Source organism: Ovis aries, chromosome 12 (assembly GCF_016772045.2).
Source record: "Ovis aries strain OAR_USU_Benz2616 breed Rambouillet chromosome 12, ARS-UI_Ramb_v3.0, whole genome shotgun sequence".
Taxonomy (NCBI): domain Eukaryota; kingdom Metazoa; phylum Chordata; class Mammalia; order Artiodactyla; family Bovidae; genus Ovis; species Ovis aries.
The window spans coordinates 41,770,471-41,786,567 of record NC_056065.1 but is presented as its reverse complement, the minus strand read 5'-3'; the positions used below and the strand labels follow the sequence as shown (position 1 = coordinate 41,786,567).

General features: G+C 44.6%; 1 protein-coding gene across 4 annotated transcripts in view; it reads right to left on the bottom strand.

Annotated features, from left to right (window-relative positions):
* Positions 1-5,965: 5,965 nt before the first annotated feature.
* The window catches only part of MTOR (mechanistic target of rapamycin kinase), a 125,670-nt gene continuing 115,538 nt past the window's right edge, over positions 5,966-16,097 (bottom strand). For 3 of the 4 annotated variants that reach the window (XM_060395928.1, XM_060395927.1, XM_027975551.2), the window contains 9 exons: positions 15,348-15,430; positions 14,226-14,298; positions 13,698-13,772; positions 13,177-13,312; positions 12,485-12,550; positions 10,358-10,438; positions 10,003-10,083; positions 7,612-7,717; positions 5,966-6,922 (listed from right to left, as the gene is read on the bottom strand). In XM_060395928.1, the coding sequence (XP_060251911.1) occupies positions 6,907-6,922; positions 7,612-7,717; positions 10,003-10,083; positions 10,358-10,438; positions 12,485-12,550; positions 13,177-13,312; positions 13,698-13,772; positions 14,226-14,298; positions 15,348-15,430 (717 nt within the window). In that variant the 3' untranslated portion in view covers positions 5,966-6,906. 4 annotated transcript variants of the gene reach the window in all.

Here is a 16,097-nt window from a genome sequence, read left to right as displayed (position 1 = left end):
GAAATCAAATTGCCAACATTCGCTGGGTCATAGAGAAAGCTAGGGAATTCCAGAAAAACATCTACCTCTGTTTCATTGGGGGCACTTTCCTTCTGATGTCTATGTTAGAAGATTTCTCTGTCCCTTTTTATACTTGAGTAAAACTCTGCTGCACAAAAGTTCCTGAGTGATCAAGGCTGGTCCCTGGTCCCGAGCTAACTCTTCAGAGATCATGAATCCGATACTGTTCACCGTAAGCTATCATCTTGGGGGCTTGCCCAGGATCTTCAGGATAAGGTAAGAACACTCAGAGCTCTAGCCTCTCAGCTTTGTCAGTACACACGTTTTCTGATTTACTAACTCTATGGTGTGCTTGTATGAATTAATGACGTGCCCTGTGCAAAGCAAGTGATGAGCCCTGCTCTGCGGTTTCATGGTGCCTCATAATGACTGAAGGCAGCCCCAAAAAGGGGAGCCTTGTCGGGGGTTTATACCGACCTGCCAATGCCAAGAGACACCGGACATCCTTGCAAGGGAGGCGGCCAGAAATGGGCGAAGCATGTGGACCAAACTTTCCTTTCTGGGTCAGCTTTTCCTGTTCTCTTTAGCTGTTTCATAACTGAGTGGGGAATTAGAACTACTAACCTAATCTGTCGGATCACAGACTTTCAAGGGACTTGTGATCCATGCTGTTACTATGTGCTTTTACTTAGACCCCCTGTGTGGAAGTGCCTAGGCTTGCTAGGAGCTGAAAGTTGCAAGAGCACGTTTGGGAGCGAGGTGGAACTCTAGCTCCAGGAATGTCTCTCAGGCTAGAGGTCACTCTCTTGGCTGCCTGCCTCAGGGGCCAGAGTCCTAAAGTGAGTCTTTGTCATGGCTGTGCCTCCAATCTATGTGGATAGAAGCACTGCTCGTGACCATGAGGTGTTTGAGGACGCAGATTGGGAATTGCAGGATCTGGTCAGATTGGAAGTGCAATGGGCTTCTTCTTTTGGTAGTACAGGGCTTCCCTTGTGGCTTAGCTGGTAAAGAATCTGCCTGCAATGCGGGAGACCTGGATTCGATCCCTGGGTTGGGAAGATCCCCCGGAGAAGGGAAAGGCTACCCACTCCAGTATCCTGGCCTGGGGAATTCCGTGGACTGTATAGTCCATGGAGTCACAAAGAGTCGGACACGACTGAGTGACTTTCACTTCTGTTTCATCAACTATGCTAAAGCCTTTGACTGTGTGGATCATAAAAAACTGTGGAAAACTCTTAAAGAGATGGAAATACCAGAACATCTTTACCTGTCTCGTTGGAAAGCTGTGTGCGGGTCAAGAAGCAAGTTTAAAACCTTGTATGGAACAACTGATTGGTTCAAGATTGAGAAAGGAGTATAACAGGGCTGTCTGCTCTCACCCTGTTTGTTTAACCTATATGCTGAGCACATCATGAGAAATGTTGGGCTGAGTTACAAGCTGGAATCAAGATAGGTGGGAGAAACATCAACAACCTCAGATATGCAGATGATACCACTTTAATGGCAGAAAGTGAAGAGGAACTAAAGAGCCTCTTGATGAGGGTGAAGGAGGAGCGTGAAAGAGCTGACTTAAACTAAACATTAAAAAAACTAAGATCATGTCATCTGGCCCTGTTACTTCATGGCAAATAGAGGGAGAGAAGGTGGAAGTACTGACGGATTTCCTCTTCTTGGGCTCTAAAATCACTGCAGATGGTGACTATAGCCATGAAATCAGAAGACAATTGCTCTGGCAGGAAAGCTATGACAAACCTAGACAGACAGTGTGTTGAAAAGCAGAGACATTACTCTGACGACAAAGGTTCCTATAGTCAAGGCTATGGTCTTCCCAGTGGTCACATACAGTTGTGAAAGCTGGACTGTAAAGAACGCAGAACACCAAAGAATTGATGCCTTTGAACTATGGTGCTGGAGGACTCCTGAAAGTATCTTGGGCAGCAAGGAGATCAAACCAGTCAATCTTTTTTTTTTTTTTTTACTTTATTTTTACAATACTGTATTGGTTTTACCATACATTGACATGAATCCACCACGGGTGTACATGCATTCCCAAACATGAACCCCCCTCCCACCTCCCTCCCTATAACATCTCTCTGGGTCATCACCGTGCACCAGCCCCAAGCATGCTGTATCCTGCGTCGGACGTAGACTTGCGATTTGATTCTTACATGATAGTATACATGTTTCAATGCCATTCTCCCAAATCATCCTACCCTCTGAGTCCAAAAGTCCGTTATACACATCTGTGTCTCTTTTGCTGTCTTGCATACAGGGTTGTCATTGCCATCTTTCTAAATTCCATATATATGTGTTAGTATACTGTATTGGTATTTTTCTTTCTGGCTTACTTCACTCTGTATAATCGGCTCCAGTTTCATCCATCTCATCAGAACTGATTCAAATGTATTCTTTTTAACAGCTGAATAATACTCCATTGTGTATATGTACCACAGCTTTCTTATCCATTCATCTGCTGATGGACATCTAGGTTGTTTCCATGTCCTGGCTATTATAAACAGTGCTGCAATGAACATTGGGGTACATGTGTCTCTTTCAATTCTGGTTTCCTCGGTGTGTATGCCCAGCAGTGGGATTGCTGGGTCATAAGGTAGTTCTATTTGCAATTTTTAAGGAATCTCCACACTGTTCTCCAAAGTGGCTGTACTAGTTTGCATTCCCACCAACAGTGTAGGAGGGTTCCCTTTTCTCCACACCCTCTCCAGCATTTATTGCTTGCAGATTTTTGGATCGCAACCTTTGAGATTAGTTGTTTATCAGTTGCTTCATTTGCTATTATTTTCTCCCATTCAGAAGGCTGTCTTTTCACCTTGCTTATATTTTCCTTTGTTGTGCAGAAGCTTTTAATTTTAATTAGATCCCATTTGTTTATTTTTGCTTTTATTTCCAGTATTCTGGGAGGTGGATCAGAGGATCCTGCTGTGATTTACGTCGGAGAGTGTTTTGCCTATCTTCTCCTCCAGGAGTTTTATAGTTTCTGGTCTTACATTTAGATCGTTAATCCATTTTGAGTTTATTTTCGTGTGTGGTGTTAGAAAGTGATCTAGTTTCATTCTTTTACAAGTGGTTGACCAGTTTTCCCAGCACCACTTGTTAAAGAGATTGTCTTTACTCCATTGTATATTCTTGCCTCCTTTGTCAAAGATAAGGTGTCCATATGCAAACCAGTCAATCTTAAGGGAAATCAACCCTGAGTACTTGTTGGAAAGACTGATGCTGAAGCTGAAGCTCCAGTATTTTGGTCATCTGATACAAAGAGCTGAGTCATTGGAAAAGACCCTGATGCTGGGAAAGATTGAGGGCAGAAGAGGGCATCAGAGGATGAGATGGCTGGATGGCATCACTGATGCAATGGACATGAACTTGGGTAAACTTCAGGAGATGGTGAGGGACAGGGAGACCTGGTGTGCTGCAGTGCATGTGTTCATAAAGATTCGGACACGACTTGGTGACTGAACAATTTGATACCACAGCCTTGACTCTCACTGCTTTAGCTGTCTCCAAGATATATAAGGCCCTCCCCTCACACTGGTTACTTGAAACCACCCTGGATTAATAGGGGGATTAGGCTGTCTTTAAAAACTTTTACAGAATTCCCTGCAGTCTAGTGGTTAGGACTCTGAACTTTAACTGTCAAGGGCTCGGGTTCAGTCCCTGGTCAGGGAACTCTGATCCCACGAGCTATGTGTAAGGCATAATATTAATAGTAATAATAATATAAAAGCCTCTATTAGCACCTCATCTCCCTCTGCTAAGTCACTTCAGTAGTCAGAAGGTTTTGCTTAGATATAACCTAAAACCCACTGGATTCACCAAACATCTTAATGCCAAGAACTTTCCATGTCCTAAGAAATATGTCTTTATCGTAGGTGGCCACCATTTTCCCGAGTCCGTCCATTCTCATGCCATTTGTCTTACAGCGAGGGTGACATCACTGTTGTCATTGATAGTTATTTCACATAGAACTTGGTCATGTTTTGGGGAGCAAAATATTTATTTTTGGCTGTGTCAGGTCTTAGTTGCAGCGCATGGGCTCCTCGTTGCTGCATACAGCCTTCTGCATAGTGATGGTGTGCGGGCCTTGGCCATGTGGCATCTTTCTTCCCCGACCAGGGATCGAACCCTCGTCCCCTGCATTGGACGGCTGATTCCTAACCACTGGACCATCAGGGAAGTCCCACTACTGAGATTTAAGTCCATTTCTAACAGAGGAGTTCTCCAGTAAGTGTTCATGGAGCACCACAGTGCACCTGCTCTTCTGACGGATTTGGGGGATACAAAGTCCCATAAAATATGGTTCCTGGCCTTATAATTCTCATCCAAGTGCAAGTGTTAGTCGCTCAGGCCTATCTGACTGTTTGCGACCCCATGGACTGTAGCCTGCCAGGATCCTCTGTCCATGGGATTCTCCAGGCAAGAATACCGGAATGGGTTTCCATTCCCTTTCTCCAGGGGATCTTTCCAACCAAGGGATTGAACCTGGGTCTCCTGCATTGCAGGCAGATTCTTTACCGTCTGAGCCACTGGGGAATAAATTCTTTTTTAAAAATTCTTATTGAAGTATAGTTGATTTACAATATTAATTTCTGCTGTACAGCAGTGACTCAGTTATTCTTTTTCAGATTCTTTTCCATTGTGGTTTATCACAGGACATTGAATATAGTTCCCTGTGCCACAGTAGGGCCTTGTCGCTTATCCATTTTATATGTAATAGTTTGCATCTGCCAGTCCCAAATTCTCAATCCTTCCCTCCACCTCTCCCTCATCCCCTGGTAAACACAAGTCTGTTCTCTATAGCTGTCTTGTTTCAGTTCTGTAGGTATGTTCATTTGTGTATTTTATTTTTTGGTTGCGTGGTGCGGCATGCAAGATCTTAGTTCAACCAGGGATTGAACCCATGCCCCCGTCAGTAGAAGCACAGAGTCTCAACCACTGGCCCACCAGGAAAGTCCCTATTTGTGTCGTATTTTAGATTCCACATATAGGTGATACCACATGGTATTTGTCTTTCTCTTTCTGACTTACCTCATTTAGTATGATAATCTCTAGATCCATTTTATAAGTTCTTTGAATCACTTTTATAATCAGTCAGTAGTTCTCACTGGGTAGCTGTGGTCCACAGAAATTTAGAAAAAGAAATCTAGCTCAACAACTGAAAACAGTATTTTTTTGGAAGAACTCGTTAGGCATGCTCTTTAAAGGAATCTGTATCTAGTACTTGCCGGCTCCGTGTAAGTTTTCTCTTCATTATTGCAACAGCTTTTTTTACTAGGTTTTGCAGCTTTTCTTTCCACTTGTTTGATACTAGTTTCTTTAAAAAATACTACTGAGATTCTACTTGTTTTAAAACTTCACATGGTTCCTTCCCTGCCATCCACAGCATCAGGTTCAGACTCCTTGCCGCTGGATTGTGAGGCAGCCGGTCTGGCCTGGATCTACTTTCTAGCCTCCTTTTAGTTCCTTTATTTCCCAGTGACCACTGAGCCGGGCATGCTGACCTGTGAGGTCCCAGTGTGTGAAACCGCTGTTTCTGTGTATGAAAAGCATCCTAATGCTTGCAGTCTCGCATGGCTCAGGTTCACACGCACCCTTCCTGCACAGTACTGGGCTTTCACACCTCTTTTCTGATGAGGACGTCCTCACTTGCTTCATCTGACAGACTCCCACTCCCATTTAAGACCCCCGGCAAGGGTCCCCTTTCTGTGAGGCTCCCAGTGGAACCAGTGCCCCTTACCCAAGGCTCTCATGGTTCTCTCTTCACACTAGGTGGCCGGGTGGCTCCTGAGAGATGTGGCTCTGTCTAGTCTGGCCTGGGAACACCCCGAGGACAGGGATCACAGCACATAGAACCCTGTCCTGCACAGTCCCAGTACTCAGTGTTAGTGAACGTTGAAGGAATAACTGTTTCTTTCGTGAACTAATATACAGAAATAAAAAGCCACTCATATTCATGTTTTTAAAATTCTGATGTCTTTTATTGGCACAAAAATTATTCAGATACAACATGGTGTCTAGACATGGGTACACTTTATACTTTGTGCATTTCATTTAAGATTTCTTTTGCTCCTACTTCCCAACATGTACTAGACCTTCCCTCTCTGTGTCAGCACCTCCATGACAGCATTTCCGTATTCCAAGGCCTTGCTCCAAACGGAGGGCATTCAGACCTCACTGAAGACATCCCAGAACCAGGCTGAGAAGGCCAGGGTGGGCCTCCTACTGCACTGTGATCCCCTCCGTGCATCTGCCCAGCCGAGGCTGCCTTGCGATCTGAACAGACTGTCCTCTAGTGGCTCGGGTCTTGGCTTGAAGTGTGTATGTCGCAGCGTGGCGGATGAGGCAGAAGACCGACCTTTCCCACCCATTTTGGCCCGTCTTGCGAGGGTTGTTGCTGCGTCCACGGACCAGTGAGGTAATGAGATGGGTGAAGGCGATGAAGTCAGCTTCTCCACGTCTTTACAATCCAGAGTCCTAATCCGTGTCCTCCACGACCTGAGGCTTCGTGACTGCGCTGAGTTTGCTGTGTCCATGTTGAGAGGAACGACTAGGCCATTCTCCTGTCAGCAAACACTTCTGAGTTCTTTTGTGAGTTAAGTCAAAACCCGTATTTCTAAAGTTAAAGATCTTCTGTTCCCCAAAATCAAGGGCTTGATTTTTGTAGTATTACTATGTTTACTGTCCTGGGAACCAAATCAAGCCTTATGTTTCCGACAATATATTCTTTAACAGCAGCTAGAAAGTTGGTTCAAACCAACTTATAATATACAGTAGTTCTTTTCATTTACATTTCAGAGCTGAACTTTCTGACCATGGTTTCAGTTTAGTGGAAGCAGACACCAAAGTACAAAAGCCTCAAGAGAAGTGCTGTGGGCACGTCTGTGCCTCCAGTTACCAGAAAGGACACCTAACGAGACAAGGAGAAAAGGAATATTTTAATAACCTGCGCTTCTTCAAAGCTTTATGCAGATATACTGAGAATGGAAAGAGCAAGGTCTGCCCACCCCCGGGACCCTCCCTGAGATCTCCCACAGCTAATTGTGCAGGACAGGCGTTATCGTTTCCAGCCCGCCAGACGCCTGCTGTGGTCCCGCAAGGACACCTCTCCGTCACCCTCTCTCTCTAGTTTCTACCTTCAAGCATGCCTCAGGCGATTAATCAAAGCAGACCCCAGAGTGGTCCTTGAGGTTACAATCGCGGATGATAAATCTGTCTTTTCATCTCCTTCTCTCTGTCACCCCTCTGGCTTCTTTTCCTTTGCCTTTCCTGTATCTCTGAATTGACAGCAAAACCCCAGAAAGAACACCCCCACTCCTCAAATAAGGGGCCTCACCTATTCGTCTAAGTCAATTTAACATGTCATTTCAATTCACTTTGGTGTTTGCCTTCCAAATACACATCCATGTCTCCATTTTCCCCTTTTTGGAACAATGAGCACACCCAGTGAGTATAAACTTTTGAAGAGATGTGAGACACAGTTTCCCTCTATGGATACCCAATTTCCCTGTATGGATACCCCCACATATCTTTTTTTGCAACTCTGGCTTTGGGGCACAGGGTAGGGGCCTGATTGCTTATTTGAACAGAGGTGCTCACCAGCCAATGTAGCACTGGCAGAGGTTTTCATGGGATGTCGCTTGTTTGATGAGCAGCTCGACTTGTGTTGGGACATCCAGGGTTTCGTCATGAGAGAAGTCCCGACCTAGACATGAGGAACAAAAGCGTCCAGTGTGCACCAGGTACCAACCACCCAGCTCCACAGTCCCCCAGCCAGGCTCAACTGTCCACACAGCCTAAATCAGTTCCCCTCCCCCTCGTACGTGAATATAAATGCTACATAATACTTGGATTTTTAAATTCACCTCCACGTGACCCATAAACACCTAATATATACTAATAAACACTAATATATACTCGGCTCTCAGTTTACAGAAGGTAAAGTCCTACAGTGGGCAGAGTACAGGAGTGGCAAAGATCTGGCCAGTGGGCTTCTATACCGTCATTACCCTTGAGTAGGGCAAGTGGCCAAGAAGCCTCTTTCAATCCTACCAGCCTCTCCTTCCAGCCCCTTGTCTTGCAGGGCTGCCTGCTTTCATCACACACTCATAGTCTCCAGCCTTACATGGGCACTCAGCACTGCCTGGCCAGCTCCTCTGGCTATACGCCCTTTCATCTCCACCACGAAGTTCTCTCCTCTCCTTGAGCATCCAAACCTCTCCTCTGGCTCCTCACCCTCGGCAGGTGCCCTCATCTCCTCCTCTAGAGCCAACTGACTCACTAAGGGCAGAGTTCAGAGCCCTGATATGTTGGGCAATGTTCGAGGTGCCAGCTTTGTTCAACACGGGCTCCCCCTTCCTCCTTTCCATCACCCCAGAGAGCGGGCCCTCCTCCCATTTAAGGCCAAATTCACTTGCACTGTGATCTACTGCCTCCTCTTTGTCAGGAGCCTTACAATACTGACCATGCTGCCTCTCACTCACATCTGCAACCCCCCCGCCCCCACCATGTGCTCACTTTCTGTAAACACATTCCTCCTCCTGTTGAAGGAAACAGAACTGCTCATCCAACTTCTCCCTCTTTAGCTATGTCCTCTCTCCTCCCCGCACAGCCAGACTTCCTGAGAGCTTTGAAACTTGTCTCCGTCCCTTCTCTCACTTCGCATTCTCTTCCACTGCATTATTCTGGCTGCCAGGCTCATCAGAGCTCTCAGAAGGCCACCAGAGACCCAGAACCACCCCTGATCCCTCTCCACCCCTCACGGCCCATCATCAATCCTTTGCATTTTCCTCCTAAACAGCTCTCGACTCCACCTCCACTGCCACCCTTGTCTAATCAACTGTCCAACTGGCATCGACTGTGGCAGCTGCTTCCTCCCCTCCAGACCCTGCTTCCCCCACAGTCAGAGCAGGCAGGATCTCACAATGCAAACCTGCCCAGCTCCCCTCCACCCCCTTAAAACTCTTCAGTGGTTTCTCACTGCCCACAAGATACAGGGTAAAAACAGAAGGCCCTGCACGGTCTGGCCCTGGCCCGCTCAGAGTCCAAACACTTTGCATTGTGCTCCTCTCACCTTCCTGGGGCCAGTTTGGTCTGCCAGCCTTTCTGACCTTTTTTCTTGCCATTCTCCCTCCTACCACAGGGTCTTTGCACATGTTGTTTCCTTCACCTGGAAGAATCTGCCCTAATTAACTCCTCTAGCAAATTTTGGCTCCTAGGTAGTTTGCTGAGGGAAGCTTTTCTGTAACGCTTGGACTTAAATTCCCCTGTTACTATCATCACAGCCCTAGTCTCTCTTCCACTTACAACAGTATTCCTCTTTAGAGTCTAAGTCCCAAGAAAGCAGGGAAGATGCCTGTTTTTAACCTACACTGTTTCTTCAACATCTAGCGCTTGCAGGTGCTCAAGGAACCAATATGCCTTGATGACAGAGCTTATGTGCTGGGCCTCCCACATCCCAGCTCATCCTCACCGCCTTCTGAATGAGGTGTTCTTGTCACTTTCTGGCCAGAGGAAGAGACACAGGCCTGTGGGGTCCCAGCGGTGGTGCTGGGCCATTGGCCTCCCTGCCTTCCACCCCCACGTCACACCACTTGGTCAGTGTGACACGTTTCCTGTTCAAAAGTACATGGTGTTCCCATCCAGGCTCTCCACTCCGTAACAGTTATCTCAGCACAGGTGGGCAATGAACTAAGTGGTCAGATTTACTTTAATATTCAGCCATGATGATTAATTTTCTTGAATTTGGCTGACTTTGGACTCAATAGAACTTTACTGTTAAACTTCACTGTTAAAACGAGATTAACATTACTTAAAGGAAGTTCATTGGTCATTAGAGAATCAGAGAGGATCCTTCACTGCTGGCCTCAGAGACACTCCAGTTAGTAGCACAGGGTCACACTTTAGGCACCAATACCACTGGAAACTGGGCTGAACACCCACTCAAGGAGATTTTATGTTCCTTTTAAGTAAACACATATATACACTCACCAGTGAGTTTATCTCGAACCCTGTTAATAATCTGAATAGCTTTCTTATTTAGGGCCTCTGGTTTCACCAAACCATCTCCAACTGGAATAAACAAAAACAGAAATAATAGTAAGATTGGATCATCATAACAGGTTCAATGCACACCGCTGTTTTTCTCACATATTCACTTTTGTAAGTGTGGAGCAATTCTTCTTCATCTATCATTGTCCTCAGAATATAATGAGAAATTCATGGGACCTTTGCTGCTCAAAGGCAGTTCTGTTGCTTCCTCTTACTGACCCTCCTCCTGGTGTTCACAGCTGCTCTTTTCTTAATGAGCTAGTAGCTGATGCAATTCTTCAGAGGCTGGACTTACTGAAAGAATGAATAGATTCTGGCACCGTGGTCCCCGTTTTCTTATGGGCTGGTTCCCCAAGTTCCACACCATCCAAAATTTCTAGGAGGAAAAAAAAATCAGCAGAAAATTAAAACACCAAGAAGCCACCGTTCCAAGGTATTGGCTCTAATTCTTCATGTACGATCTCTCTTTTAACACCTGCCCCACCTGTCTCAGAGGATAAAGGAAATAGGAAGTGTTTTGCTCTTTATGAATTTGACATTTTTTAGGGAGTTCCTGGGTTGTCTAGAGGTTAGGACTCAGTGCTTTCACTGCTGTGGCTTGGGTTCAATCCCTAGTCAGGGAACTGAGATCCCACAAAGTGCCGGCACAACTCCCCCACCCCCTCAAAGAAAGGCTTGAAATCTGCATGAATTTGCAAACACACAGCATTAATAAAATGTTCTGACATACAGAATAGGCTCACAGGTCAAAGATCTGGCTACAAAAATTTGGTTGGTTGGACCCAAACTGGTCATAACATAAAGAAAACTAGCTTTCAAAGGATCACACATGTGACTGAAATGTTATTCCTTGGAGGAATTTATACATCAACTCTGGGGAGAAGTCCACAGGCTTTAGCCTCACCCTCTGCTAACTGTGGCCTTCAGGAGAGGTATCTAGAATCAGAACTCTGAAGCTATTTACACACTGCCCTGGGACACGACTGGTCTTCAAACCAAAGCTAGTGATGATAATACTTTAATTCATGAGTCCTTCGAACTTAACTTACCACCACTGGTGCCACCAGAACAAGCTGTCCTAACTCCCCTCGGTATATCACAGGTGGCACATGGGAGTCACCCAATAATGTATGAACAAGGCAGACCCTGAGAGTTATAACAGCAAGTGTCATATAATCTGGGTGAGACCAGTCATCCGCATGAGGCCCCCAGACACTGTGGGTGATTCAGGGATTCCCAAGTCCTATCACGGTGTCCAAGGTAGAGTCCAAGCTATTCGTAGATGACACGGATCCAGGATGCCCATTTCCTGGTGAGAACACTCTCTTCCTTTCTACCCATCCAGATTCCACTCATCCAGTAAGGCTCAGCTTCAATTCTACCAGCCCACGGGCTCCCTTAACCCTTGCAGTTCAGAGTGATACCGCCTTTCTAAGGCCTACCACCCCCTGGTTCCCAACCAAACCACATGGCACCGGCCTACACAGTGCAGTGAGCTGCTCTTATTGCATATACACTCCGGGATTCTGTGCTTCCTCAGAGCATGCTCAGTATGTCACATTGTTTTCATACCTCTGAATACCATTTGACCTAGCTGGTAACCAACTGCAAATGTTCCCTAAGTATTTGGAGAGAATATTTAACTGTTTTACATTCCAATGGTATTTCTAAAATATGACTGTGTAGGATGTTGTTGAATGTGGGGGTCAAAGGGTTGGGTTAGGGATAAGGGGCAAAGGGGAAGGGTAAACAAGTCAAACAGCTTGACTCTAAGATGTCTGAAAGCAGGGAATACATGGAGCCTGTTCTGGCTCTCAGAGGGGCGTTATCTTCTTGTAACCCTGCTTTGTGGACCACATTCCTGGGAACAGTGTTTCCTGTGGCTTCCTAGCTGCTCAGGCAACAGTGTGTGTATATTTCCACTACTTCCATCTTCTCATTTCTGAGCTATTCCCAAAGCTTTAGAATTAAGGTAACATAGCTAATAATTATCCCAGATACCATTAAAGGGCATGCTAAAAGACTGGCTAATATTCAGACATACTTAAAAAAATTTTTTTTTTTTTAAATTTATTTGACTCTGCTGGGTCTTAGTTGCAGCATATGGAATCTCTGATCTTAACTGTGGCATGTGGAATCTAATTCCTGGACCAGGGATCGAACCCAGGCCCCCTACATTGGGAGTGTGGAGTCTTACCCACTGGACCACCAGGGAAGTCCAATTCAGACAAACTTTTAATTGATTTATGTTTTTACATGTAGATTAAGATTGGATAGTGTGATCAAAATTTCTGAGATTTAGGTACCCACTTCTTCCTGAAATACATTAGATGCTTATTACTTAAGTCATGCCTTAAAGGCAGTGACTTGCCCTATTCTAGAAATACCCTGGACAAAAAGAGGACAGTCTTTCAGCACTCACCTACTGACTGGCCAGCAGAGTAGGAATCGGTCCTCGTCCGTGATCGCTTGTTACCTTTGGTATTTGCTAGGGAAAGAAAGAAAAGGAGGGTTAAAAAGTGCTTCAAACTTTGATTTGAAAAAAACTTGGCTGATATACTTTCCCTTAATCATAAAAATATAATTTCCCCAAAGCCATAACTAAGATAAAACCAAAAACGTAACACTCAGGAGTAAACGGGTGGATATTCACAAGGCATCTGATCCTGAGGGGCATTTTATATGGCTGAGTGGGATTCAGACGATGTAAACTAGATAACAAGTGAGTAGAGAAGACGCCTCTGATTAGTAAACACCTTCTGAGGAGCTCGGAATAAAGAGTAGACTAAGACACTGTTGAGACAGCAAAACTGTTTGCAAATTCTGTAAAAATTCCATCTGCTATTCAATATGAAACCTAACAGAAGTCACTAGAGTACTTATTTATTCTGAAAAATGCTTTAATCAAGATCTAAACTGATGACCAGAGTTTTCTTAGTTAATAAAAATACTTGAAATTGATTTCCAGCCACCATAGCTGCCCTGTGGAAGTGTGGTGTGGCAGCTGAGTCCTGGGTCTTGGGCTCTGTGTGTGAAGCCCGGCAGGACTGTGAACTGGCCACGCCCATTGTGGGAAGGGTGAACCCCAGCACCCGGGCTCTTGCTGAGACTCACTGTCCATCAGCCTCCAGTTCAGCAGGGGGTCATAGACGAAGGCTTCCAGCACGGCCATGACGCTGTCCTTGTGCTCCCGGAGCACCTCCATCACGGTGTGGCACGTGATCCTGTAGTTGCCATCAAGGCCCGTGACCTGCAGACGAGCCAGAGCTGATCACCACGGAAGTCACCACGCTGGTCCCCGAAGGCCTTACCACCCAGCATCACCTCAGAGGGCGTGTCACCCCATTCAGAGAGAGGGCATGGCCATCACTGAGGGGCCAGGCTGGGAACGCCTCAGAGCAAAGGGTCAGGACTGTCATTCATACGAAACAAGATCTGGCGTAAAGGTTGGGTGAGACTTTTAAAGACTGATCATTTCTAACAGGGTAGAAAATATCTGTTAGAGGATACGACTACAGCATAAGCTGGGCATTTGAGGAGCTGGAGATCTAACAAGGAAGGAAGTCTGTCTTTGGAGAGGGGATAGAACTGTACTGGTCCTACTTCAAAGCAGCTTGTTACCAACATCCACTCACCTCCATAGCATTGGTCAGCATTCTCGTTAGTCTAAATGGAATCTTCTCTGGGAATTTCTCTCTGGTCATAGCAACCTAAGGGTAATAAAGGGAAAACCCAGGTCCACTGAGACTGCCTTCCTCAGCTGGAGCCAGGTGCAGGTAGGTGGCTTTCCTGTGCATCACCAGCACTGATTTCAATTAGAGCATAGAAAGGAAGCAGTGTGAGTCTAGTTTAGTGATGGGACTTATCGCTGTAATTTAAGACAGCTAAAAATTTAAAAATAAAAAAAGAGAAGATGGGGAGTGGGGAGGGAGAGAGAGAAAAAAGGTAAGTGTGTATCACGCCCAGGCCTTCAACCAGCATCTCCTTTTCTGAGTCCTGTAACAGCAAAAATCAAACAGCACATACTTCATCTGTTAGACTGATGTTCTATCACCTTGAGAGAAGAGTCAGGGGTAAGAATACGGCATTTGGGCTTTTAAGTTTGCCTAAATGGTTGGAGTGGGGTAGAAGGTGGTCCTCTGGGTTCTGGAACATATGCTCACCTCAAAGCAGTCCCCAAAGTCAATGTGCAGAATCTTTCCACTCAGCCGGTCCAGCATCAGGTTGGATGGATGTCTGAGAAACAGAAGAGAGAACAGCTCGGATGAACAAATCCCCAGGTCTGTGAGACTCTAGGCCAAGGGTTGGTAATGACAGCACTCAGGCCAAAGGCAGCACTCCACCCCGAACTTTTACAAATAATTTTTATTGGAACACAGTCATACTCATTTGTTCATGCATTGTTTTGGGCTGCTTTTGTGCTGCAGCAGCAGAGATGAGTACTTGTGATGGAGACTGTAAGGCCAGTGAAGCCTAAGATATTTACTATTTGGCCCTTTATAGAAAAAGTGTGCTGACCCCTGCTCTAGGGCTCAAATGAGAATTGACCTGTATGAATCACAAGTTGCCCCATGATACCAGGACAGTTTGTTTCCCCAAGGTCTTTGGTCACAGGTTTCTGGCAGTGCTGGCATCTCAGAGTGACAAGGCTCTTCGAGACAGGCTCTCATCTCCCTGAGTCCCGAGCTCCTCCAGGCAGGAGCGTCTGGGTATTCTGGACAGGTGCTCTACCAAGTTTTTTAAAAACAGGAATTTATTATTTTTGTGGGATTAAATTTTTTTACTCTCAAATAACTGCCTGAGAATGATCCCAGAAGAAAAATTGTAGACATCAGAATATTATTATTTTTTAAAATTTCTGAACATTCCTAAATGACTTCTGCAGTCAGTACATTTGGATGAATTTTAATATGTAGAAATATCAGAGGGATCTATTTTGGTTGGTTTTAATTACAGAAATAGGATTATTTATCTTAGCATAGTGATGATTGATAAATGTTTATTGAATCAATAAAATCAACTGGATTTCACATGGATTTTAATACATTAAACCAACCTATGGAGAAAGTACCCCTGAACTATGGTTTTTCTTCTCTTTAGTTTGACGTGTTGTTTTGATGGCATGGACAATAATAGGGGACTAAGGTTGATGCTGCAAAAAACAGCTGAAGTACAAAATACAAATATTTACCAAACGGTCATAAAGCTCACTGGAAAACAAAATGAAATCATTCATGAAAACTATATAATGGAGAAAGAATATTCAAAGAAACAAATTCACTTACCTATCGCCCAGGCCCAAAATATACCCAACCATAGACATGACCGCTAAAGAGCGGGTATAATTGGTTCTTCGATCAAACCACACCTAGAACACAGAAGCACGTGTGAACCAAGGCTCTGAAAACTAACTGGTTTTCAACACAATTATATCCTAATCAGTTGTTTGCTTCAACAATAACCAGTTAGAATGTATAAGGGAACAAAAATTATTCATAATTACAAAATTAATAAACTGCTCAGAATAAACTTAATTGGAAATGTGTAGAACTTAGATGACTAAGTAAATTAAACTTTGCTTAGAAATATAGAGACTAGAGTAAATGAAAATATCCATTTAAGGCTATCCACTTAAGACTGAAAAGATGCAATATCCTTCCAGATTATTTAATACATTCAATGTAATTTCAATAAAAGTTTCTTGGGAATCTTGACAAAATGATCCTAAAATTTACCTGGAAAAAAATTACATGTAAATAAGTAGTGAGAAAAGACTTGTATTAACAGTGGGATACTTGAGGATAAACAGGCAGAAAGACCAACGATATAGAAATTCTAGAAAGAAATTCAAGGGCATATAAGAATTTAGTATATAATAAAAGTTGACTTTGTTACAGGATGGATTATTTGGTAATACTGTGTGTGTGCTAAGTCACTCCAGTAGTGTCTGACTCTTTGCAACCCCATGGACTGTAGCCTGCCAGACTCCTCTGTTTATGGGATTCTTCAGGCAAGAATACCAGAGAGGGTTGCCA